The sequence below is a fragment of the Phycodurus eques genome, chromosome 6 (assembly GCF_024500275.1).
Source record: "Phycodurus eques isolate BA_2022a chromosome 6, UOR_Pequ_1.1, whole genome shotgun sequence".
In the NCBI taxonomy this organism is placed as follows: Eukaryota; Metazoa; Chordata; class Actinopteri; order Syngnathiformes; family Syngnathidae; genus Phycodurus; species Phycodurus eques.
The window spans coordinates 12195300-12219422 of record NC_084530.1 but is presented as its reverse complement, the minus strand read 5'-3'; the positions used below and the strand labels follow the sequence as shown (position 1 = coordinate 12219422).

The following is a 24123-nucleotide window of genomic DNA, read 5'->3' as shown; positions in this document are numbered from 1 at the left end:
CAGCAAAATGAATTCTGAAGTCTACAAAACAATTTTGTCTGGCAATTTACAGAAAAATGCATCCAAACTAATCGGGAGAGGCTTCATCATGCAACTAGACAATGACCCAAAACACACTGCCAACGCAAAAAAGCACTTCATCAGGGGGAAAAAGTGGAAGGTCTTAGACTGGCCAAGTCAATCACCGGACCTTAACCCGATACTGCATGGATTTTACGTCCTGAAGAGGAGACTGAAGGGACAAACCCTGAGAAACAAAGAACTGAAAAAGCCTGCAGTTAAGGCCTGGAAAAGCAATTCAAATAAAGAATGCAACAATCTGGTGAAGTCAGTGGGTTGCAGGCTTGATGCAGTTATTGCAAGTAAGGATTATGCCACCAAATGTTAAATGTTATTCACTTTAATTTAGTAATGTCTGTCTCAATATTTTTGCTCACTTGAAAGGTGGGTGACTTCAAACAAAAGGTGCTCTGTCCTGAGTTGTTTAACACATCTAGATGTAAACACCATGAAATGAAAGCTGGAATTCTGAACTTTTGTCTCATATTCGTCTATTCATCTGAAACTCAAATGGCTTCAGTATACAACAAAAACAAAGGAATTAACCTTGCCGTTGCAATACTTTTGGAGGCAACTGTACAGCAGGTGCTGTTAAGCTTCAGTACCAAACATCCACATGGCATAATTTGCATACATCCGTAGCTGACGTTTTTCACCACATGCTAATCCAAAATGACAAAAAAATGAGTGCCTGTCGATCAGAGAAGCCTAGTACAGTAATGAAATGAAATTTACTCAATGGAAATTGTGCTTGTAGTACTGATTCTAGATTTTATTGCCACTGTAATGGGAACTGATATGGAAAAAGCTAATTTTCAATGTTTTACCTTAAAGTTCTACAGTACGCCACTTTTCACAGAGGATAAGAATCTAGCCTTTCTGCGATATGTTTAGCATTTCCTATATTAATAGTTACAAGATGAAAACCATACAACAAACTGATACCAAAGCATTTTAATATAATTTCACATTTATCTGGCATTACCTTTATAAATAAATTGCACAATTTGATTTTGGCGAAGACTCTCATAACGTCCACTAATAGCAGAAGATAAACTTGGCTCCTCCCCAACATGAAAGCATAAAAGCTGGTCCCTCTGTAGAGATGTATCACTTCAACAACATCCTTATGTGATACACGTCCTACTTTCCTATTTAGACAGGGCTTTTATTTTTATTTTTTTTATTTTATTCCACACACACAATGTGAATGTGACTTTCTCAGTAGTGAACCGCGAATATACAGGGGATTACTGTGTACCCAACGAACTACATAAGACAAACGCTTTCCTCCCTGACATTTTGTACTTTCATTGAAAACATGACACCTTCGAGTGGAACACAAAGCTGAAGAGGTTCTCTGATTCACAGGAAGTAAATGTTTGCTGAATTTGGGTGTGGGGGGAGGGCATTGAATCTCTCTGCCAATTACATGATGGAACACTGGGTGGCGCCACAGCAGTCCTTGATGATGGCCACATCTAATTTAGTGATGAAGGGTTTGTTAGGCGGCGGCTCCAGGAGTTGTCGTTTGGGCTTTGGAGGATCTTGTTGTTTTAAAAATGGAGTGGAAGAGAGAGGTTTGCTGTTTAGAAGTAGTTTGTGTGTGTGTGTTTCTGCATTCAAATATGTCCACTCACTTAGTCTGACTTTGAGCTTCTTCTCCATTGGTATCAGTTTCAGCCTGAGGAACTCTGCCATCTCCTTGTCCTCCTCCTGCTCTCTGAGTCATAGTAATATTAACATTGATGGTATTGCCGTTACACTTCGTACACATACATGCTTATGTTTCCCCTCTTAGATCTACCTTAATCGCTCCACCTCTGCGTCATCCACCAAGAAATCCCTCTTCTGCACCAGTTTATGGATCTTCAGGATTAGCTCCTCTTCATGCTGTTTGTCATTCTTGCTTTTGTCTTTCTCTGTAGAAACAGGAGAAAGTCAAAGGATCAACACTGCAAATTGTGACAACAATATTATAATATTGCGCTGTGTCAATCAAAAGTGAGCATTATCTTTGTAAAGCGGAATGGACCTCTAAGTGGCCTTGTAGCTTGCAGAAATGCTTATGCTAATATGAAAGCTCTGTGGGCTGTATCATTCTATGTGAATGAAAATGAAATGGAAAGCTTTAGCCTTGCTCCGGAACCATTGTGTAGGTCTGCCACTCTATGCTAACTTGGCTTGAAGAATGAGTGCAAACATCAGATTTTCATGCTGTGAAGAAGTCTGCTACACCATGTATCCCCTGAGGCTGGGACAATCTGGAAAGGGCTTAGTGGCGGAGGGAGGCAGAGGAATTATTTCAATGCATAAATCCCCCTGTAAGCAGAGCAGGAAATGCAGCAGGCTTGTGTATTCAGTATGTGGCTTGTGCGAAAGTGAAGGACCTATGAGTCTGGCAAAACAGTCTTTTTTTTTTTTTTTTTTTTTTTTTTTTTTTAAATTTCCTTTCAGTAATATCTTAATGTCAGCGTCTGTGTGTGTGTCCTTAAATATTAGGCCGACCCCCTGTTTTTGTTTCTTCTTAGCTGACCATTGTGTGCATGCTGAAATAAACATCAAAGATGCTGTATCATTAGCAGAGACTACAGGAGCAATTGAAGAGCTTTTCATGATGAACTCTGCAAATGTGTACTCTCACTGCTGGGAATCCCTTCTGCATCATCAGCAGGTATCTCAGGGTCACAGGTGTTTTGCCCCTTAGCCTGAACATCTCTCTTGAATGGGGCAACAAAGGCCTTCCCCTGCAGAAGGGTTCCAGCTGCAATACCTTGAAAACCACACCCTTTTACAAGAAATAGTGGGGAAGCAGTGCAACCTTTGGTGGCACGTGGTAGTGCTCCAATGGCTTGCGTATTAGCTGGTGTGGTATGTTTGGGTAAGATTTGGCAAAGGATAGCCAGAATGCAAAGAGCGTGTTGTTGCTTGTTTTGGCTTCCTTGATGGTCTGGCGAATAACCAATGTACAACCCCAATTCCAATGAAGTTGGGACTGTTGTATTAAACAAATAAAAAAGGAATACAATGATTTGCAAATCATGTTCAACCTATATTTAATTGAGTACACTAAAAAGACTATATTTAATGTGTGACTATATCCAGGTGTGAAAAACTCATGGCTGTATTAGCTCAAAAGGGTGCTTCTACTAAATACTGAGCAAAGGGTCTGAATACTTGTGGCTGTGTGATATTTCAGTTTTTCTTTAATAAATCTGCAAAAATTTCAACAATTAAATTATTTTCTGTCAATGTGGAGTGCTGTGTGTACATTGTGGAAAAAATGAACTTAAATTATTTCAGCAAATGGCTGCAATACAAAAAAAGAGTTAAAAATGTAAGCGGGTCTGAATACTTTCTGTACCCACTGTACATTTGTTTGATGATCTTAAACATCAAAGTGGGGAAACTATGCAAAAATAAAAAATGTGGGAAGGGATCCAATACTTTTTCACGGCACTGTATATACAAGGTAAATGAATATCGCCTGGAGATTGTAAGAATCTTAAAGGAAGTTTTGGTACAGCTCTTTTATTAGAGCTCATTAGATCATACAGGTGTGACTAATGGTGCCAGTGGATATGATACAGCTGACGTCAGTGAACGTCTCATTTGTGTTGCATTCACAGGCAGCAGCGCAAACAACACTTAGCAGCTCAAATTGCTCTTGCTCACGTCACTCACATCCATCCCATGTATGTTCTATTTATATAGCACAGTGACGAATGCACACACTTTCTACCAAAAGGTGTCATTCGTTTCCACTCTGGTTCTACTGTTTCACACAATGGAGATGACAATGGAGAAGTGTTTTCTTCATGATTGGTTTACATGCATTGAGCTTAAGCTGTACCTGGTACTGCAACAATTTGTCTCAACTCTTGCTTTAAACTCATGATGTCTTTGCACAGCTGGATGTCATCCATCCTACAAGAAAAGGAGGCATTTATTTGCTTCTATCAGACTGAAGAGCAAATATAGACATTAGATGCACCTCAAATTTATTGTCTTGTTTTTATTTGGAATAAAATACACCGATTGTCATTCTATGGTATAGAAAATATCATGCTGTAATAAAATATGACTCCCCCTTTTTATATCCCTTTTTGTCCTTTTTATATCCCTTTTTGTCATAACTATCTTATGTGAACCTGAATATATAAATTCAGAAATCATACTAAACCACCTGATTACCTTTTGTCCCCCCCCCTTCCCCTGCCAACTCACATTGTCAATTGTGTGTATGTACCGTATATCCACCCATTATCTACTACTGCTTGCCCTCATTTGGGTTGTGGGTGAGCTGGAGCCGCTCATTTGACTTTTTGCTCCACCATCGACTGGTCACCAGCTAATCACAGTGCACATATGCAAACAACCATTCACATTCACATCTAAGGGTAGTTTAAAGTCTTAAATGAGCATAACATGCATGTTTTTGGGAAGGTGGGAGGAAGCACACAATCACACGCAAACGTACAATCCAGGGGAGCGCATGCAAAATCCACGCAAGAGAACAGGAGCAGAGATGGAGCCCAGACCTGCCACTATCTCACTGCTATATGCATTTGAGGGACAAAATATACGGTCTGTGATAGAAAACCTCTTAATATGATCTGTTGCAGTTCTATACTTCTGCAACCTCAATAATAAACAATTGGCCCGAACTGAATGTCCATATATCATAATAAAAATGGAAACATTCAAATGCCCTAGCTTCTTCGAGACACGGTGAATGTCAGTTTATTTCCAGCAGCTTGTCTAAATAGAGGCGAGACCTGTCAAATTGACATGACAGGTGAGCTTAAATGCCTGTTGAGCTTGTCATGAAGATGTCACGACGTCAGCCCGCCTGGCAGATGGAGAACATGCCACGCGGATCAATCCACACTGTGTTGACGTCTCAGGGCCTCAGCGTGCCCCCAACCCGTTCATCCCTTTTTCTCTCTCCTCTTGCTCTGTGACGAATGCCACACATTTAATTCTCCCAGTTATACATCAGCCTGATGACTCATGCACAGTCTCCCCCCCCCCCCCCTCCTTTCTTTCCGCATTTACCCATGCTGCTTCATTCGCAGCCTCCCTCCCTCTCACAGACCTGTGTTGGGAGTCTCTGTGCTATCAGTGAATTCCAGAAACTGACCGCCAGTTTTATACACGTCCACGTGTTCATGTGGCATCTGGAGTCACACACAGGGTGGCACAAGGCTATATAAACAGTATGGAGGCAGCCTAATGAGGCCTTTTCTATCGACTTGGACTAAGTGAGCTCTCCACGAACTTAGTCCGTTTCATGTGAGACCATCTCACCGTCCAACAATCCACACTGGTCATTTCATGTGTGGTCCAAACAAAAACTGTCAGATTAAAATAAATAAATCAACCCATTCCACATTAACACATTCACAACTCACGACATTTATGATGCCAGTACATGTGATAATTTAGTCTATTTTTTGGGGGCAGCCAAACGCCGTAGTGGTTGGCACATATGTCTCGCAGTTCTGAGGGGCCGGGCTCAAATCTCTGCTCCTGCCCTCTAGTGTAGAGTTTGTATGATTTCCCTTCTCCACATACTCTGGCTTCCCTTAACATTCCCAAAAACATGCATGTTAGGCTAATTGAATACTCTATTTGGGACTAATGAGGACAAGCGCTATAGAAAAATCTTTGATGAAGAGAACATACATACCATACCATGCAATTTTCATGGCAAAATAGAATGTTTACATATAGTGCACACTGCATTATACATGGTTGTTCAGTTTTTGGTGTGAATAGTGTTGCTGTTGTTGTTAGTTTATCTAATATTATGGCTGGGGAGTGAATACAAACATGAATATAACATCAAAACCCCATTCAAAATATTCACTGGTTGGGAGGAATATAGCTAATGTTTGTTTAGCTAATGTTTATGAGGATGCAGTAAATCCATTATAGTACTGTATAATCAACAATGGCTGGGTGTGCCTTTTGGTACCTGGGCCTTCAGGGAAGACTTACCCGACTTAATCTACCTCTTCATACCACCACTGTCACGTCACAAATATAGAAAACCATCAATACGAGACAAAAACGCACTGTGCCACGTACATCATCTGCAGCAGGTCAGAAACAATACTTATCTAGTAAGATGACAAAACCATTTCAATGAAATGCATCATAATCACCATAGAGGCTGTTTATTAAACGTATTGTGTTCAAATTGCTACAGACTTTTTGAGTGACTTAACTGTAGCAAGTTTAACTCTGACCAACCAATCAGAGGATAGAAAATGCTGCGCTAAATGAGGGCCAGCTGGCTGGCTATGTGAAGCGAATTTCAAATATGAGCGGTTAAAGAAAAAGTCCCATTGCTAATATAGTAAGTTACATCGGTGAGCATTACTGATTCAAAAGGCCTCGGCAAAATCTGATTGACATGGCAGATCGAGGAAATCTGATCCACATACACTTGCTGGAAGCGATTCAGCCAAGAAATGAAATGAAGAGAATAAAGAGGCATAAATGAATACAATTTCATGAAAAAATATGTTATTTGGTAAATGTAGGTCAAAATGGGTGGCAAATCATGGCAACAAAGTAAACGGCCTTATCCAGCAGCCAAGGACAGCTCCCGGCGCTCTCGAGACCTTTTTGTGATCAAATCTTCGCCGTGCTCCCCCTCCATCTGGTCATCCAAAAATAAAAGGGAAAATTTTCCGACTTACATGAAGCGCAGCTCGGACTCCCGACGCACTAGGACCTCCCTAAGGCGCTGGATCCGAGCCATCTCCATCTCAATCTCCTCTGGACACATCGTGCTCTCGGCCATGGACACATCGCAGTGACCTGGAAACACAAACAGGAAACAAATCCTTTCATTGACTCCTATCAGGACAGAGATGGCTTAATCACAGTCGAGTACAGTCTAACCCCACCTGTGTGGTACGTTCAAATTTGAATTTCTGGAAAAAAGTATGCATCAGAAGTCGCACCATCAAACTCATCGCATGAGACTTCAATTTGGAATAAAGCAAGAGCTATAAAAAAAAATGCATTAAATGTACAGACAATGCTAACTAAAATTTAACCTTATTGTGAGGATAAGCGGTACGGCAAATGAATGGATGAATGTCATACTATTATCAACAGAAGTTAACCAGCCAACTATTGAAGCAACAAAACACAAGTTCAATGTCAAATGGGGAGGGGTAATAATAGTCTCTCATATATACAGCAGTTGAAATAAGTATTTAACACATCACCATTTTTCTCACTAAATATACTTTCAAAGCTGGTATTGACCTGAAAATTTCACGAGATGTTGGGAACAACCTAAGTAATCCATACACACAGAGAGAATAAATAACCTCAGAAATTAAGTTGTGTGTAATAATTTGAATATTGAACACGCCAACTGGTATTCATTTAATACTTTGTACAAAACCATTTGTTTGCAATGACAGCTTCAAGACTCCTGTATGGAGAAACTAGTCGCATGCATTCCTCTGGTGTGATCTTGGCCCATTCCTCCACACAAGCAGTCTTCAAATCTTGAAGGTTCTGCGGACTTCTTTTAGGGACCTTGAATTTCAGTTATTTCCATAAATTGTCGATTGGATTCAAGTCGGGTGATTGGCTGGGCCATTCTAGCAGCTTTATTTTAATTCTTTGAAACCAACTGAAAGTTCCCTTGGCAGTATGTTTTGGATCATTATCCTGATGAAATGTCCAGCCTCGTTTCATTTTCATCATCCTCTTAGATGGCAGCAGATTTTTGTCAAGAATGTCTCTGTACATTTGCCCATTCATTCTTCCTTCAATAATGTAAAGTCTGTGGACATCTCGTTACATCTGCGACATAATGGACATGTCGTTACATCTGCGTAGCCTAACCTTCCCGCGATGCAGGAGCCAATCATGTTGAAGCGGGGCGGGTCTTCCCGAGAGAGGGCGTGGGATTTCTAAAAATGTCTGTGAAAGGGGACGTTCTCTTTCTGGGTGTTTCTTTTGTAATTTGTCTTGTCTTTTGTAAAAGTGTTTCTGCTTTTGTCAATGTGTTTTCTGAAATGTGAAAGTGTTTTGTTTTTTGTTCATTTGTTTTCTGTTTGTACTCTGTGAGTGTGAATGTTTGTTTGTCTATGTGCCGTGTGATTGGCTGACAACCAGTCCAGGGTGTAACGCACCTATCGCCCAAAGTCATCTGGGAAAGGCTCCAGCTCACCCGTGACCCTAGTGAGGACAAGCGCTATCGAAAATGGATTGATACATGACTAATGCTAGTTAGACGGCGACTCTCTGGTTCATGAAGGATGAAGTAAGATGTTAAAGTTAGACACACATTTGCACTATAAAATATAAAGGCTTCTGGCTTGGCACACACCTCACAAGTCCACACAGTTTTATGGAAATTGTCAGTGTGGTCTTTACCGCTTGCGCTCAATAAGGTCACGTGTGAGCTGGTGCCTATCCCAGGACCCAGCTGAGTTTGGGCAAGAGGTGGGGTACGTGAGTAGTCGCCAGTCATCGCGGGGCATATAAACAACCATTCAAACTCACATTCCCAACTTTAGGGCAATTTAGAGTCCTCAGTTAGCCTAAGAAGTGAGTTTTTGGAATGTTGAGGAAGCTGGAGCATCTGGACAAAAACCCACGCAAAAACAAACTCCACATACCTGTACATATAGGAGGGTGTGAGCTGGGATTCCAACCCGGGACCTTTAAGCTGTGAGCTGAGCCAACCATGACTTCACTGTGCTTCTTTTTTTGCATTATCCAACTAATAAACCTACAATCAAAACAATACCACTTCTTCCTTCTCACCTTGTTGGTAATAACTTTTTGGGGAGGTAATTAAGTGTAACATTGTAGAATTCTCAGTGACATTGATTTTCCACAGAAAAAGGAGAGGCAAGACGTATATGAGTATTGACACCAGTTGTCAATATGATAAATTGTAAAATGGTGGCCCATGTGCTATCAAAGATGCCTTCTGGTGGGGCAGATCAGTGTGGTACATCATGAGACAGCTGGAGCTCCTGCAGAGACCCAAACTGCATTTAGCGAGCGTGGAGCTGACTCACCACAAGCAAGCAGATGCAAGCCTAAAACAGAAAAGGACGGCTTGTTTGTTCACTCGCCAGTATTGAAACTAGATCAAAGTTTCTACAGTAACCAGCAGCACAATGCGAAACAGGCCTGAGTGCGTTTTATCTCTGCCCTTTTTATGCATTGATTTGAATAAAAGACGTCTATGAGCATGCTCACCATTCCAAACAAACAGCTCGCTCTTCTCACACAAAGACAACGAAGAACAACCAATTTCACCACATCCGAGATTTACAATAAAACAAAGTTTGCGCCCACACGAAAAGCTGTAGACTTAGCAGTAGGTCTCCACTTGCTCATAATGAATACATCCCACGCTGCATTCATTAAGCAAACAGCCTCATCAGTGTACCCCAGTATTATGATTTAATGACGTTGGCAGCATGGGACGGGGGGGGGGGGGGGGGTCTCCACAAGAGGTGAATGTCAGCATCTGCATATGACATCCAGCTGATGACACATCCTGCAGTCACAATGTACACACACACGCACACACTCTCTGGACCGCACTCCCTCCCTCCCGAAGGTTCTTTTTCACCCCGTCTGTTTGTGTGTTTGTAAACAGAGAGGAAATAAAGCCTTAGATCTGTCTTTTTTTTCCCCCCTCTCTTTTCTTCTCCAAACTTCCCAGCGTGCTCCCTCATGATGACTTGTCCTCAGTGGGGAGCATCGCAGAGGCTGTCATCAGCTCGTTGCTTGTGTCATCACTTGCGTCACTCATTCAGGTTTAGTAATACAACAAAATGGTATGCAGTGGAAATAGTAACTCAAATCTTTCATAGAAAATAACCAGGATTCTCTTTTTAAGCCTGCAAGGTCTGAAACTATTTCATGAGTTACTTACAATCATTATTTAAATGTAGAAAAATGTTCTTTCATTCTACTCCTTTCAAAGTGACAATTGTCTGCACTGTGTTGAATATAATGTGCACTCAACACACAATGCAGACAAAGCATATATAATTGTTGTTTGCATTCTGTTGAATGAAGGTCGATTTAAGCGCAGTGAGCATGCATAAATAATGTTATTTTTAAAACAGACTTGATATTAAACCACAAGCACACAGAAATAGAAAACAACACCTTTATTGATATGCAGTATTTTTGGCCGCTGCTACCACACAATTGTATTTTGTTAGTAAACTATTGAATACATCATGAGTACATTTTTATCACCCCCCAAAATGCAACTCTGTTGTGACTAATTGATGTGAAAATGTAAACTATATATTTATGTTTTTAATAATCCGCAATATATTTTTAAACAATGTAAAGCTTTAGTTTTTTAATTTACTAAGTAGGCTGTTCTTCATATGTGAAATCCAGATCTTCCAGTGAAATATACTATGATATAGCAAATATATTTGGAACGTCGCAAATTGCGCATGAAAGCGTGCAGGCGAACGAATGTGCAAGGGCCTTCAAATCAGGCATGCATATTCCATTGCAACCTTGAGGAACAAGGCAGTGTCGCTGTCTTCGAACAACAACAGCTCGGACTTGAACTCAGCGCGGATGCACATCGACCTACACTAGGCTACTCTATTTCCCCGAAATGCTGCTCACCTTTGTCCGCCGTCCACGCCGTTTGCGACACGGCGCCGTAGTTCCTGAGTGCACGCTCCGTGTCTGAAAAAGACTTCTTCATTTCCATGTTCGCCCAGAAAGCGGCCTGATTCTAAATGTGCGCGTCGTACGCTAGCCGAATACCGCCTGAAGCCAAGTTTTCAGCCGGCTGAGCCTGAGACGCCGAGCATCTTTGTCCGGGCTCCTCGGTCCCTCGACGTGCGGATGGAGGGGATGCAGGGCGCATGCGCAGAGCTGACGACGAAATGAAACGCGGGGCGAGACCCGCTGCGACGGAAATAACTCAACTCAACTTTTTTCCATAAAACATTTTTAAAAAGAACTGCACATTGTAGTCATTGAATACGCTACGCTAATGTTCTAGTGGCAGCTTTGCTTTCAAATGAGATTTTCTTCATGTTAGCCATTCAAGACCTTTGCTTTGTTGTTTCAAGAGTCCACTTTCTCGATTATATATTAATGCAGAATGTCAGTTTAAAAGCCAACATGGCACACATGAGCCTGTGGGGAGTTTGCGGGCTTCCTCCCTCATTCCAAGAGCACGCATGTCTAGTTCATTGATGACTCTAAATTGTCAAAGTGTGAATGTGAGTGTTGTGCTGCTCTGCGATTGTCTGATGACCAGTCTAGCGTCAGGAATCGGCTCCAGCTTACCCGTGACCCTAAAGACAAACACTATAGAAAATGGATAAATGGAAGATTTGACCTTTAAAAATAAGGTAGCAAAAATATTAGAACTCCTTCTCAATAGAATGCAGTGCAGTTTGACACAGCTCATATCCTACATCTCTACTGGTGAACTTAATATGGTGGCGAATATGTTTTTAACTGTTATTGCAAAGTTTACTTGAGTACAAACTTTGTTCTGCATAAGAAAAGATCAACATGACATCATGCAACATCTTGATGATGTTACTTACGATTTTATTTCTGCTGACTAAAAAATAATTAAGCTTTTAACTCGAGTGTTTGCGTCTTCAATTTGCATCACAATCCGCTTTATTGGCCAAGTATGTTGCAAGACACACAAGGAATTTGTCTTCGGTAGTTGAACCCACTCTAGTATAACAACAAACAGCAACTATAATGAAATATACATATAGAACATGGAGAAAAAAAACACATGTAGAGAGTCATTAAGCAATGAAAGTGTTACCACTAGTGTGGTGATACTGATATAATGGCAATTGTGCAAATGATCCAGTCCTCAAGCAACTTCGAGCATTTTAAAGTGACTAATAGTGCATTGATCTGGTACAGTGGCAATTGTGCAAATAGTGTGCAAGTGGCCAGTAGTAATCAACTACAGTATGCAAATAGTGCAGCGTGATAAAACAGTGAGTGTACGAATCATGTAGAAGTGTCCCAACAGCGGTGTGCAAAATTGGCAGCAAGTTGCAATGAAATTGTAAGTTTAAGTTTACTGTTTAAGGCAATGGCAAGAGGGAAGAAGCTGTTGGAATGTCTGCTGGTTTTAGTTTGCATTGTTTGATAGCGCCAGCCTGAGGGAAGGAGCTGGAATAGGTGGTGGTGACCTGGTTGTGGAGGGTCCAAGAGGATTTTGCATGCCCTTGTTATATTCCTGGCAAGTCCTCAGGAGTAGGTAGGTGGGTGGGTACAGATCATTCTTTTCGGCAGTCTTGACTGTCCGTTGAAGTCAGAGTTTGTCCTTTTTTTTGTGGCAGCACCAAACCAAACTGTGGCTCTGTCCCCACTCCGATAGACCTCTTCTTTAGGCTGGCGAAATTTGCCAGTGAACCACAGCTTATTGTTTTTGAACATGCAAAATGTCTTAGTTGGTGCACACATGTCTTCACAGAAGCTGATGTAGGCTGTAAGAGTTTCTGTGTATTCATCCAAGTTGCCAGTTAAAGTTAAAGACACTCCAATATGTGCAGTCTAAACAGTCTAAAAGTTTAATCTTAGCTTCCTCAGTCCACTTAACTTTTTTCACCTTAGGCTTCACACGGTTATGTTTGTGCCTGTATGTTGGTATTAAGTGAATTAAACAGTGATCAGAAGAGCCCAAAGCTGCACAGGGAATAGCCCGGTACAAGTCCTTTTTTACAGTAGTCAATGTAAAAACTCACACAATAAAGTATGTAACGTTCATCTGTATTTATTAATTAATATATATTATTTCTGTATCACAGTCACAATAACTTTAGTAGTGCAAAATCTGATAAAAGACCACACTACATTATCAAAAATTGTCTTTGTGGTATCAAAACCAATGCTGCATGTAGTTAAAAATGTTTTTTATTCCAGTGCAGTTGAAAGGTGTCTCATACAAGAGCTCAAAATATTTTTTTATGAAAGTAACATCAACATTTAACACAATCATCAATCAACAATGTCATTACAGGGTTTCCTTCATGTCAATGAGACAAATCAAACCAAAATAATCACATTAGTATACGAGGCTTTGTATTAAACAGACTCTTTTACACCCTCTTCCAGTGATATCATAGTAAACCCCCGAGTGCAGTTTTTTTTTTTTTTAATAAACAGGTTACTGTTTACATATACTAATAGTTATCAATAGTGTTTGTACAAATTAAGATGTATCAATGTCAAAATAACAGCATGCGACGAAAACAATATGGAGGCATGTTCATTGAAATGTACAGGAAAATGGTTACGTGAGGAGATGGCGCAAAGACGATAGTGTTACATTCACATAGCACAAAAAGAAGTATGGTTTTCGCAAATTCAAGTATATGGATGCATTTATATGTGCATGCATATTTATATCCATACAGTATATAAATGTGTGTGTGTGTGTGTATATATATATATATATATATATATATATATATATATATATATATATAGATATCCATCCATCCATCCAATTTTCTGAGCCGCTTCTCCTCACTACGGTCGCGGGCGTCCAATATATATATATATTGGACGCCCAATATATATATATATATATATATATATATATATATATATATATATATATACATATATATACATACACATTTTCTGTACAGCTTATCCTCACTAGGGTCGCGGGCGTGCTTGACCCTCTCTCAGCTATCTTCGGGTGAGAGGCGGGCACATACAATCGCAGGGCACATACAAACAACCAACCATTCACACTCACATTCACACCTACGCACAATTTAGACTCTTCAATTAACCTACCATGCATGCTTTTGGGATGTGGGAGGAAATCGGAGCACCCGGAGAAAACCCACGCACGATTGTTAACTGTGCTCTAGACAATACATGAGGAACAACCTGCTGTCCTTAAAGCAGTGCTGAGGACCTTCTAACTGTACACTCACTGACCACAACATTAAGTACACCAGTACTATGAGATCCCATAAAGAGGTTGTAACAAGAATGCTTTTCTATTGACACTACTATATGTTTATTCATTCATCATTGTCCACTTGTACCTCATGCTGCTGCAGATTTGAACCTTATAAATCAGGATGACCTTGACCATTTTTGGCCAACATTGACCCCTGAGTGATTCATGAGCTGCTCTCTACCCTCCATAATTCTCACTTCCTTCTTCTGTACAATTCACTTATGTTTGGAAGAAGGATTTAGCGCTGCATCTTGAGAAGCAAGTACTTTACTTTTCACCTCGTCTGTCTTCTCGATTCCGTCCTCTTTGGGGGGGAACAGCCACGCGAGCGCAGCACCAGCGGTGCCGTCGCCACTCTGACGCGAGAAACACAAGAAAGTGGCCCAGATGAAGGCACAGCAGCCACTGAAGGTAGTCCGCACGTACGGCGGCACCAAGGCAAAGTTTAGAAACTGGGGGAGACAGAGATTTTTCAACTCTTGCGTCAACATATACACAGGTTGACATTTTAGTTACAAAAATAAATAAAAAATACAATACAATTGAGAGGCTTTTGCTGTACAATTTTATACATAAAAAGTAGACTTAGTTGAATTTTCCCTGAAGGGGTTCTCACGTGTGTCACTGGATAAATATTGGAACAACTTAATACTGCCATTGACGGCTTTAGAAGTCAAACATCCAGGTCTACTGGGAAGGCTGGCAGTGAATGAGTTAAGGATGCTCTAGTCAAGCACAGTAACTTTTTAACAAATTTTAACGTCAATCAGGCAGAAATAAGAGATAAATGTTCACTGGTCTTAAACTCAAGGCAGAGACGTCACTAGAGGCTGTAAAGCATTCACTTTTCTGAGTCATATATTTCCACTGATGGTCAAGAGTCACATTCCATCCCTTGAATAGGACATTTAATATTTACCTGCATGAAGGGCCAGAACATTAGCCCAGTCTGAAAAGAGAAATAACATAGGATGAACTGTCAATGCTTATAGAAAGGCACAAAGAAGCTTTCATTTCCTACTTGAAACCTTTGGTTAAAGCTTGATAGATTGATGTGACTAGTACTACCAGTCAGAAGAATTAACGATGGGATGTGCTCGAGAATTAACACAAATAGTATAGTTACCTAACAGTCTTAAAGTAATGCAATTTCTCAACAAATTGAAATTCATTCATTCATCCATTTCCGTACCGCTTCCCTTCACAAGGGTCGCGGGCGTGCTGGAGCCTATCCCAGCTATCTTCGGGCGAGAGGCGGGGTACACCCTGAAGTGGTCGCCAGCCAATCGCAGGGCACATAGAAACAAGCAACCATTTGCACTCACATTCACACCTATGGGCAATTTAGAGTCTTCAATCAACGTACCATCCATGTTTTTGGGATGCGGAAGGAAACCAGAGTTAAGAATATGAAAAAGCGTGACGCATGAAGTCAACTTGGATTCCGTACTTTTCCACTTCCACCAGCAGTACATGTCTTTCGACTTCTAGTTAGTTTGTTCTACTCGCCTTGTAAGTGTTCAGGAATTTGTCTCTCCAGTCTTCCATGATATCGTCTTTGCCCTCTAAGAAACTGACACCTGTTAAACACAAAGGACATCTCACAATCAGACTGACAGATGAAATATGTGCTTTATTATTACAACTATTCGGTATCAGTTATTTTACACAGTATTTAGCGGTTTCATTGTGAACGACAGAATTCTCGTGGGGCGTTTGGGTGACGTGTAGTTGTTTTGATGTTCCTCTTTTGTCCCATTCGTATCTAAATGATTGTAAAAACAAACAAACAAACGAGGCCTGGGATAATAAAAAGACAACATTTCTCAACATTTCTCTCATGGTGTCACTTTTCATAAAAATCATGAGAATGTCGAACATACGAGTAGCTCATATATAAGGACTGCGGCTTTGAAACCGGAAGGTCACGGATAGACGAAACAATGGCAAGTGGATATTGAGAAAAGCTGTAGTCTGCTTTCTGATGGTCATTACGTCGACCCCCTTATGTCTAGTTCAAGAGATGCAGCACTGTTTCTGCACCCCTTCACTCCCAAGTCTCTCTTTGCATGCTTGCGTGTGTGTGATCTGGCTCTCTGTGTGGTGCGTACAAAATATACAGCGGAATGTATCATGAATTTCCGAGTGTTATGCATGTATGTTATGTTTTGTTACAGCCTATTCCAAAAATGGAATCAATTCCATCCATCCGTCCATTTTCTGAGCCGCTAAACCCATTGTGACAACATGAAAAACTGTAAAGATTTTTGACAATTAGAAATAAAAATCTCAGAAAATACAAAAAAAAAATCACATGGTCATAAGTACCTACATGCTTTGTGCAATACTTTATTGATGCACCTTTGGCAGCAATTGTAGGCTCAAGTCTTTTGGAATGTGAAAGAGAAGCTTGGCAAACCTATCTTTGCTGTGTTTTGTCATTCTTCTTTGCTGCACCTCGGATGCGTCGGTGCGCAGCCATTTTCAGATCTCTCCAGCAATGTACAATCAGATTCAAGTCTGGGCTCTGGCTGGGCCGCTCAAGGACATTTACAGAGTGGTCCTGCAGCCACTCCTTGAATAGCTTGGCTGTGTGCTCAGGGTCGGTGTCCTGCTGAAAGATGTCGCCCCAGTCCGGGGTGAAGAGCGCTCCGGAGCGTTTTCATCCAGGATTTCTCTGTATATTTCTGCATTCATCTTTCCCTTAGGCGGCACGGTGACCGACTGGTTGGAGCGTCAGCCTCACAGTTCTGAGGACTGGGGGGACTGTGTGGAGTTTGCATGTTCTCCCCGTGCCTGCGTGGGCTTTCTCCGGGCACTCCGGTTTCCTCCCACATCCCAAAAACATGCATTAATTGGAGACTCTAAACTGCCCGTAGGCATGGCTGTGAGTGCGAATTGTTGTTTGTTTCTATGTGCCCTGCGATTGGCTGGTAACCAGTTCAGGGTGTACACCCCACTCTTGCCCGATGACAGCTGGGATAGGCTCCAGCCCGCCCGCGGCCCTAGTGAGGAGAAGTGGCTCAGAAAATAGATGGATGGATGGATCTTTCCCTTAAACTTGACGAGTTTTCCAATTCTTGTTGCTGGAAAACATCTGCACTATCTGATGTTGCCACCACCGTGCCTCACTGTACGGGTGGTGTTGGCCAGGTGATGAGTGGTGCCTGTTTTCCTCCAAACATGACATCTGGCATTCACATCGAGTTCCAGCTTTATCTTATCAGGCGAGAGAATATTGTCCCACGTGATCTGAGTTCTTCAGGCACCTTTGAGCAAACTCCAAGTGGGCTGATATGTGCCCTCTATTAAGGAGTGGCTTCCATCTAGCCACTCTACCAAACAGGCCTGATTGGTGAATTGCTGCAGAGACGGTTATCCTTCCAGAAGAATGTCCTCTTTTCACAGAGGAACGCTGGACCACTGACAGAATGTTCATCGGGTTCTTGGTCAACTTCCACTGAGTTTAGACGTGCAGCCATCTCGGCAAAAAGTCCTGGTGGGTTCAAACTTCTTCTATATACGGATGATGGAGGACACTGTGCTCCTTGGGAGCTTAAAAGCAGCAGACATTTTTCTGTACCCTTCACCGGATCACGTGCGCTGCACGTACCACTATCTGTATGCGGGCTCCCTCTAGTGGGACCCGAAGGAATCCCTCCCCAAATGCACTTCAGTTTGATGTCGTTTTTTATTTTAAAACATTTGCATTTAATCTTTAAGAACTGTCTTTTTTTTTAACTTGTGCAATACATTTTGATTGAATACTTAGTGTGAAGTTTTTGCTGATAACATTTTGACTTTATTCCTGTAAAATTACACATTTTTTTTCATATGACTATTTTTTTCTGATAAAGTTTTGATATTTCTGGTAGTATTGTCTTTAGTTGGAGGTATGTTTTTCCTCATAACATTTCAACTTTATTCCTGTAACCTTGCATAGACTGGTGTGCGCCTTTCCGAATCCTGTCCGGCCGACTGAATTTACCACAGGGGGACTTTTAAGGTGTAAAACACCTTAACAATGAGCGGATGAGACAAGGACGCACCTGAGCCCAATTTTGAGCTTCATAGCAAAGTCTGTGAATATTAGCTAATTTCTTGTTTAATATACCTACACTTGGGGAAAAAATTAAAATAATTTCCAGTGTCATATGGGGTGCTGTTTGTTTGTTTTGAGGAAGAAAACATTCATCCATTTTGGAAGAAGACTGTAACAACAAAATGTGGGGGGAAATGTGAATAGGTAACAAATGCGTTGTGGCTTTACGACCGTGTGCGTGGATAAAGTTGACATGTCGGACATGTGCAGTCAAAGAGCAATCGTTGACCTTTATCGTGTTGCAAGCAGTCCAATACGTGCTCCAACCATTTGCAAGTTAGCCATGAACTGACCCGTGTAGAAGACGCTGGTGGCCAAGGGCGCAGCAGTGGTCTGATCCAGGAACAGCTTCCTCGCCACCATCGCGGCGGAATTCCCGGGGAATCTGCGCTCCAGAAAGCGCATCCAGAAGAAATTGAAGTTCCCATGGAAACTGAACGCGACCACGGCCACGTTCCGCGTATGGCTCCAGTCCATTTTGTCCCGTTGAGAAAACCGCTGGTGAACAAAGTCCCCTCCCGCGAACAGGCAACCGTACAACGTAACATTGGTTACCCACGGGAACCGACGGACGTGTTTAATAAACGCCTTTATCGTTATTGGAGCCATGAGGACAACACAATCGCTGTTAGGCGATAACGGACAAGGCGGCGCCACAATTAACTTGCATCATGGATGGAAATGACTCTCACCGACGCCAAAATGCAAATCGACGATTGGCAACCATTCACGCCATGCCAAGACAAATGACGTGCGTCACATCTACCCAATGAGCTTCCCGGCATGAGAATAACAGAATACGTCCGATGGAGAACGCTCACAATACGAACAAATGAGATAAATATTATACGATAGAACAATATATGGCCTTAACGAGATCCAGTACTCGGAGAATGGTCCACTTGACAAGCGGCAAGACATTGGGGCGGGCTCCGGGCCCATATTCGATTTGGATTGGCTCGCTCTACTTTTGGGCGGGATGATTAGCAACCCAGACGGGAGAAGACGCTGCGGTTGGCTGGCGACCATTCCTGGGTGCCTTGTTAGGATTCTCACTTGTGTTCGAGGCAGAACACGCCCCGCTCCAATATTACTGGCTGGACGAAACAGGTTGCTTCAATATGATTGGCTGTTGTATTCCATTTAAAGTACGTGACTTTAGTCTGGTGGCGTTAATATGAACCCCACTAACCGGAACCCACCCTCACACTAACCCATCTATATACCAAAAACTAACTACAGTATAACAAACGATAGTTTTGATTTTTGAATGGTCATCTCACTCCACCTGGGTAGCCTGCCCTTGCCGCGATGCATGAGCCAATCATGTTGAGGTGGGGCGTGTCCTGCCTAGAACACGAGCAGGATTCCTAATAACGCGTCGCGTGCATGTGTGTTAATATTAAAGCCAAGGTGAAACCGACATGCAGACTGTATGCCCATTAACATTACACTCCTATCAGCTGCTAGCTATATTTGAATGTATCCTCTTGACAATTTTTTTTGGTATAGGACTGATTAAATTTATTTAAGCAAACACAATTTATACAGGCATTTATTAAAATTCATTACATTTAAACAAGCATTTTATTATTTTTTAAATTAAAATCAATTACCCAAATTAATGGCCTTTTAAAACATTCAGTACCAGCTAATTGACAGCCATACTCCCACCAGGAAGGTGAACGTATTTTGTGCAGTTTGGTTAATCTTGCTTGTGTCGTCATGTTTCATTTTCATACACAGGTGCATTATGTACACATTTCTCTTAAATGTCTTAAATGCCATTCCTTCATTTACCCCATTAAATGAAATGATACAAATAATTTATTAGACCACCACACAATGTAAAGTCGATGCTAAATTCAGTTGGTAAACAATTATGTAGGAGCTTTTTAACAGAAACATTTTAATGCTAAAATTTGATATTTTTTTTAATCCATAAAAAAATAAAAATATCTGAAGTACATTATTTCCATCCATTTTCCATACCGCTTACCCTTACTAGGGTTACACCCTGAACTGCTCGCCAGCCAATCGCAGGGCACATATAGACAAACAACCATTCACACTCACATTCACACTTATGGGCAAATAGGTCTTCAATTAACCTACCATGCATGTTTTTTGGGATGTGGGAGGAAACCCACGCAATGCACAGGGAGAACATGCAAACTCCCACACGGGAGGCCGGCATTTGAACCCGGGTCCTCAGAACTGTGAGGCAGATGTGCTAACCAGTCTTCCACTGTTCCGCCCTATATTATTTAACTAAGAAATTATATTTACTTCCTCATTCCTGTCTCATCAGCAGCTCACTGATATTGAAAGAGTGCATTTGAGTACTTCATGGTGGCGGATGGTCTCCTCGTTACTTGATGGCAAGTGGTCTAAGACATTTATTAAGCACTTTATTTATTAGTAGTATGTATTAGTATTTTCAAGGTGCATATAACTTTGCTATCCGTCAGTGATGTTTTGTCAACCAATATGTGCTAGGTGGTAAAATGATTTTATCAATTTCCAAAAAGACAAAAAACAACAAAAAAGTCAACATGATACAGGAGATTGAAGGTTCAGGTTTTACATCAGCTCACACAAGTGGCAACATACCTTCATCAGACAAAGATAGACTGTAGTTTGTGTGCCTACTTCTCTACTGGGCCAGCCAGATGAGTTATGACAGCCTTTCGATTGATGTGAGGTCCAGTTTAAGACACGATGACAAAAGCAGACGGTGATTGCATGGTCCAAAACAATCAATCAAGAATCAACTTGAGAAGCAACACTCTCCCATTCACCGCTCTCAGTCCTGTGGTAGAGCTGTGGCTGACCCCCAGGGAAGAGACTGTCAGAGTTTGGGTGCTTTAGGAGGAACTGGATTGTGGATTTGATGTGATGGACAAAGTCTGGTGGCTCAGCCTTTGGCGATGTAGACAAGTACTAAGCAGAAAACAAAAATGCAATGCTTAATATACACACTGGGGGGCACCCACTAGACAAACCTTGAATTCCTGATCATAACAGCTGTTTATAGATTATTTACCTTTAAGATAATGGCATCATCTTGTGACAACCAAAAGGCAATACCCATATTGGGAGACCACTTGCAAGGGCCGACTTTTACAAGTCCTCGACTAGAGTCATAAATGTCAACCATCTGTACAAGAATCAAAACATTATTCCATTGATTGAGAGTGGTTTCATTTTGACAGTGAGACTGAAAACTTGGCATTTAGTAGCTAAAGGTTTCTTGAATAGGTTTATTCATTTTCACAATTGAGATGTTTACGGTACCTGTCCCCCTGTGAAGGTGCGTGCTGACCGCAGCGCCTCTGCTGGTCCTTTATAAGGGAAATTAGCAGGGAACACTTTGCCTGTTTTAACATTTACAGCTTGAAAACACAACGATAAAGGTTATTGAAGTAGCATGCATTTAAAACAGCATTACTTCCTGTGTGGCATATACATACCAACACCATAAACTGCCGGTCTATGAACAGCATTGAGGACTACATCATTCATTTCTGGGGAAAAAAAAGAGCAAAGAACAATAGATGAGACAGGGATGATGAAATTTGTGACCAATATGTAATAGTCACATTAGGTTACCTGTGATGCAACATGTTTCCAGATGGATATCATCTTTTAGCTGTTGGAAGGCTGCTATAAAATGAAGAGAGACCTTTATGTTCAGTATAATTTTATTGCTATTAAGTAGACTTTACACCGATCTGATCGGTTTGATCGGTATTGGCCAATAATTAGCATTTTATGCTGATAAACCGATCAGCTTTCAAGTCATAATTCGCCGATTCGCTCAATGACGTCATCGCAAAAGCATTTACTCCACGTCGCCGTCGTGTATGAATCCAAAAGCTAGTTTATTTTTAGCCTTGTCACGCATCTTGTGGCGTAGTACTGTAACTATCTGATGGCCAATAAAGTTTTTTCAATCTTGTCGGTGAAAAAAAACACGTCGTCGGACTATTTTGTGGTGTCTCAGACAAACAACACGCAAGTTATTTGCAGTCTGTGCACAACTGAAGTACGTCATGGGGAACGTCATCTAAATGCTTCAACACAACAAATTTGATCAGGCACTTGAAGAATGTACACAAGCAACGCAGCATGGAGAGAGAGAGAGAGAGAGAAAAAAAAAAAGGAAAAGCCAAACAGACGCAAACTCTGGACAACACACGTCCATATAGCCGGGATAGTGAGAAAGTTAGAGTAAGCATGTCATTAACAGTATTTGTTAAAGTAATTTAATTGCAATAAAGTAATTTAATTACAGTAGGTTAACACCCATTATTTCTGTCATGTTGTAATGTTAATTTGACCTAAATTTATGTCAGTGGCCTATCCTTGAATGGCCCCTAGAGGTCACTGATGTTTAACTTTTGTCTAAAATGCTATAGAATACTTTAAGATACTCAGTATACACAACTATATACAATAAATGAACAAGTCATCTCAACACATTGCTCGATCTTGTGATCGGATCGGTGATCGGTTATCGTTTTTTTAAAACTTGCTGATTGGTGATCGGCCCCAAAAATCCTGATCGTGTAAAGCCTACTATTAAGTATCAGGGCATCATCAGGTTAAGTGAATTGGACAATACCTAGTATGTTAAGGCTGAGTTCATGGGATGTCATTGCCTCATCCTTAAAGCCACCAACAAGATGGAGTTCAAGCCTACTTGGAGGAATTAGGTGGTTAAGGAAATGAATTACAAATTTTACTGCATGTTCTTTTCATACCTGCCCTCATTACAACAGGTACTCAGCGATGTGACTGATTTGATAAAGAGGGGGACTTCAGCGCAAGTGTTGGAACCATCGCAGTGAGCAAAGCAAGCAGCTCCACTTCCTAACAATGAGAAACATGATTTAAACTCAAATGAAAGTTGAAAGTGGACACAAAACAGAAAAAAAAAAAAAAAAAAACATCTTTTACCTGTATGCCGTAGCACAACCAAATGGCAGGTGGTGGCATCCTCAGATCCAATCACTGAAACACTATCTGGCATAACAGATAAGACTAAAGTGTTAAATGAAATCTGAAACGTTTGGGCTTTTACCATGTAGTCAACCTCACAAAACAATGAATCAATGTTTTTTGTTGTCTGGCTGTCAACAATCTGCAGTTACTAGAGACACTTCTACTAGAGGTAATGCTACTAGAAGCATTACACCAAAATAATTTTACAAGTAACAGTTATTTCCTTACCATCTGCTGGTGTCGTCGCAGCAAACTCTCTCTGTTGGACATACAGGAGGCACTTGGGGTCAACGTCAGTGAGCGGCTGGGATCGAAAGGCTTTTGCATTCTCCTGTTATGTGCAAAGATATTGAAGCAAAAGTATTTGTCACAGTACATCAGACCAAGTGGTTCTGCGGCTCTACCCTTAGGGATGATGTAAGTTTCATTACATAAAATAGGTACACATATAACAGAATGAAAAGCAATATAAATCACCCTTGAATGTTTTTTTTCCATGACTAAATCTCATCCACATTTAACACAATTTAAGTTAATGGAAAGCACATGCACGCATACTGCATGTCACCATTCATGAGTCTGATTATGACAAACTGCTGACATTTTAAAAACTAATGTATTAGTAGTACAGTAGCAGATGTTATTACAAGAAACATTGTTATTGTTGATTGGTGGTGACATCTTCGTTTACCCAAACTGTACAAACCGACCTGCAAATGTTGATATTTGTCGAAGAGTTCTGCGGTCGAGGTGATACGTTCCACAACTATATTTTGAATGAGCAAAGGCATGTCCCTTAAATCAACGAATTAACGTACTAATTTATAGACTAGCGACTACATATTTAGCTCAATATCTAAAATTAAGGGACCGACAACCTCCTGTCCCTGAAAGACTTCTTCTACGCTGTAATTTAAGATGTCAGACAGTGTGACACCCTCTGGTGAAAAGG

At 41.1% G+C, this 24123-nt stretch overlaps 2 protein-coding genes across 2 annotated transcripts; both read right to left on the bottom strand.

Moving 5' to 3' along the window:
- Positions 1 to 325: 325 nt before the first annotated feature.
- On the bottom strand, positions 326 to 19041 carry LOC133403705 (uncharacterized). Its single transcript, XM_061678858.1, has 11 exons — positions 18458 to 19041; positions 15572 to 15642; positions 14982 to 15011; positions 14282 to 14514; positions 10899 to 10971; positions 10717 to 10828; positions 6771 to 6891; positions 3914 to 3987; positions 1868 to 1982; positions 1701 to 1783; positions 326 to 1607 (listed from the first exon to the last, which is right to left on the bottom strand). The coding sequence occupies exons 1-11, from the start codon at positions 18771 to 18773 to the stop codon at positions 1489 to 1491; spliced, it is 1347 nt and encodes a 448-aa protein (XP_061534842.1). The 5' UTR covers positions 18774 to 19041; the 3' UTR covers positions 326 to 1488.
- A 677-nt stretch (positions 19042 to 19718) lies between these two features.
- On the bottom strand, positions 19719 to 24065 carry ntan1 (N-terminal asparagine amidase). Its single transcript, XM_061680719.1, has 10 exons — positions 23882 to 24065; positions 23400 to 23502; positions 23127 to 23192; positions 22931 to 23039; positions 22792 to 22865; positions 21777 to 21830; positions 21638 to 21691; positions 21462 to 21559; positions 21211 to 21324; positions 19719 to 21107 (listed from the first exon to the last, which is right to left on the bottom strand). Exons 1-10 carry the CDS (start codon positions 23960 to 23962, stop codon positions 20928 to 20930), a joined length of 933 nt encoding a protein of 310 aa, XP_061536703.1. The 5' UTR covers positions 23963 to 24065; the 3' UTR covers positions 19719 to 20927.
- Positions 24066 to 24123: the final 58 nt, after the last annotated feature.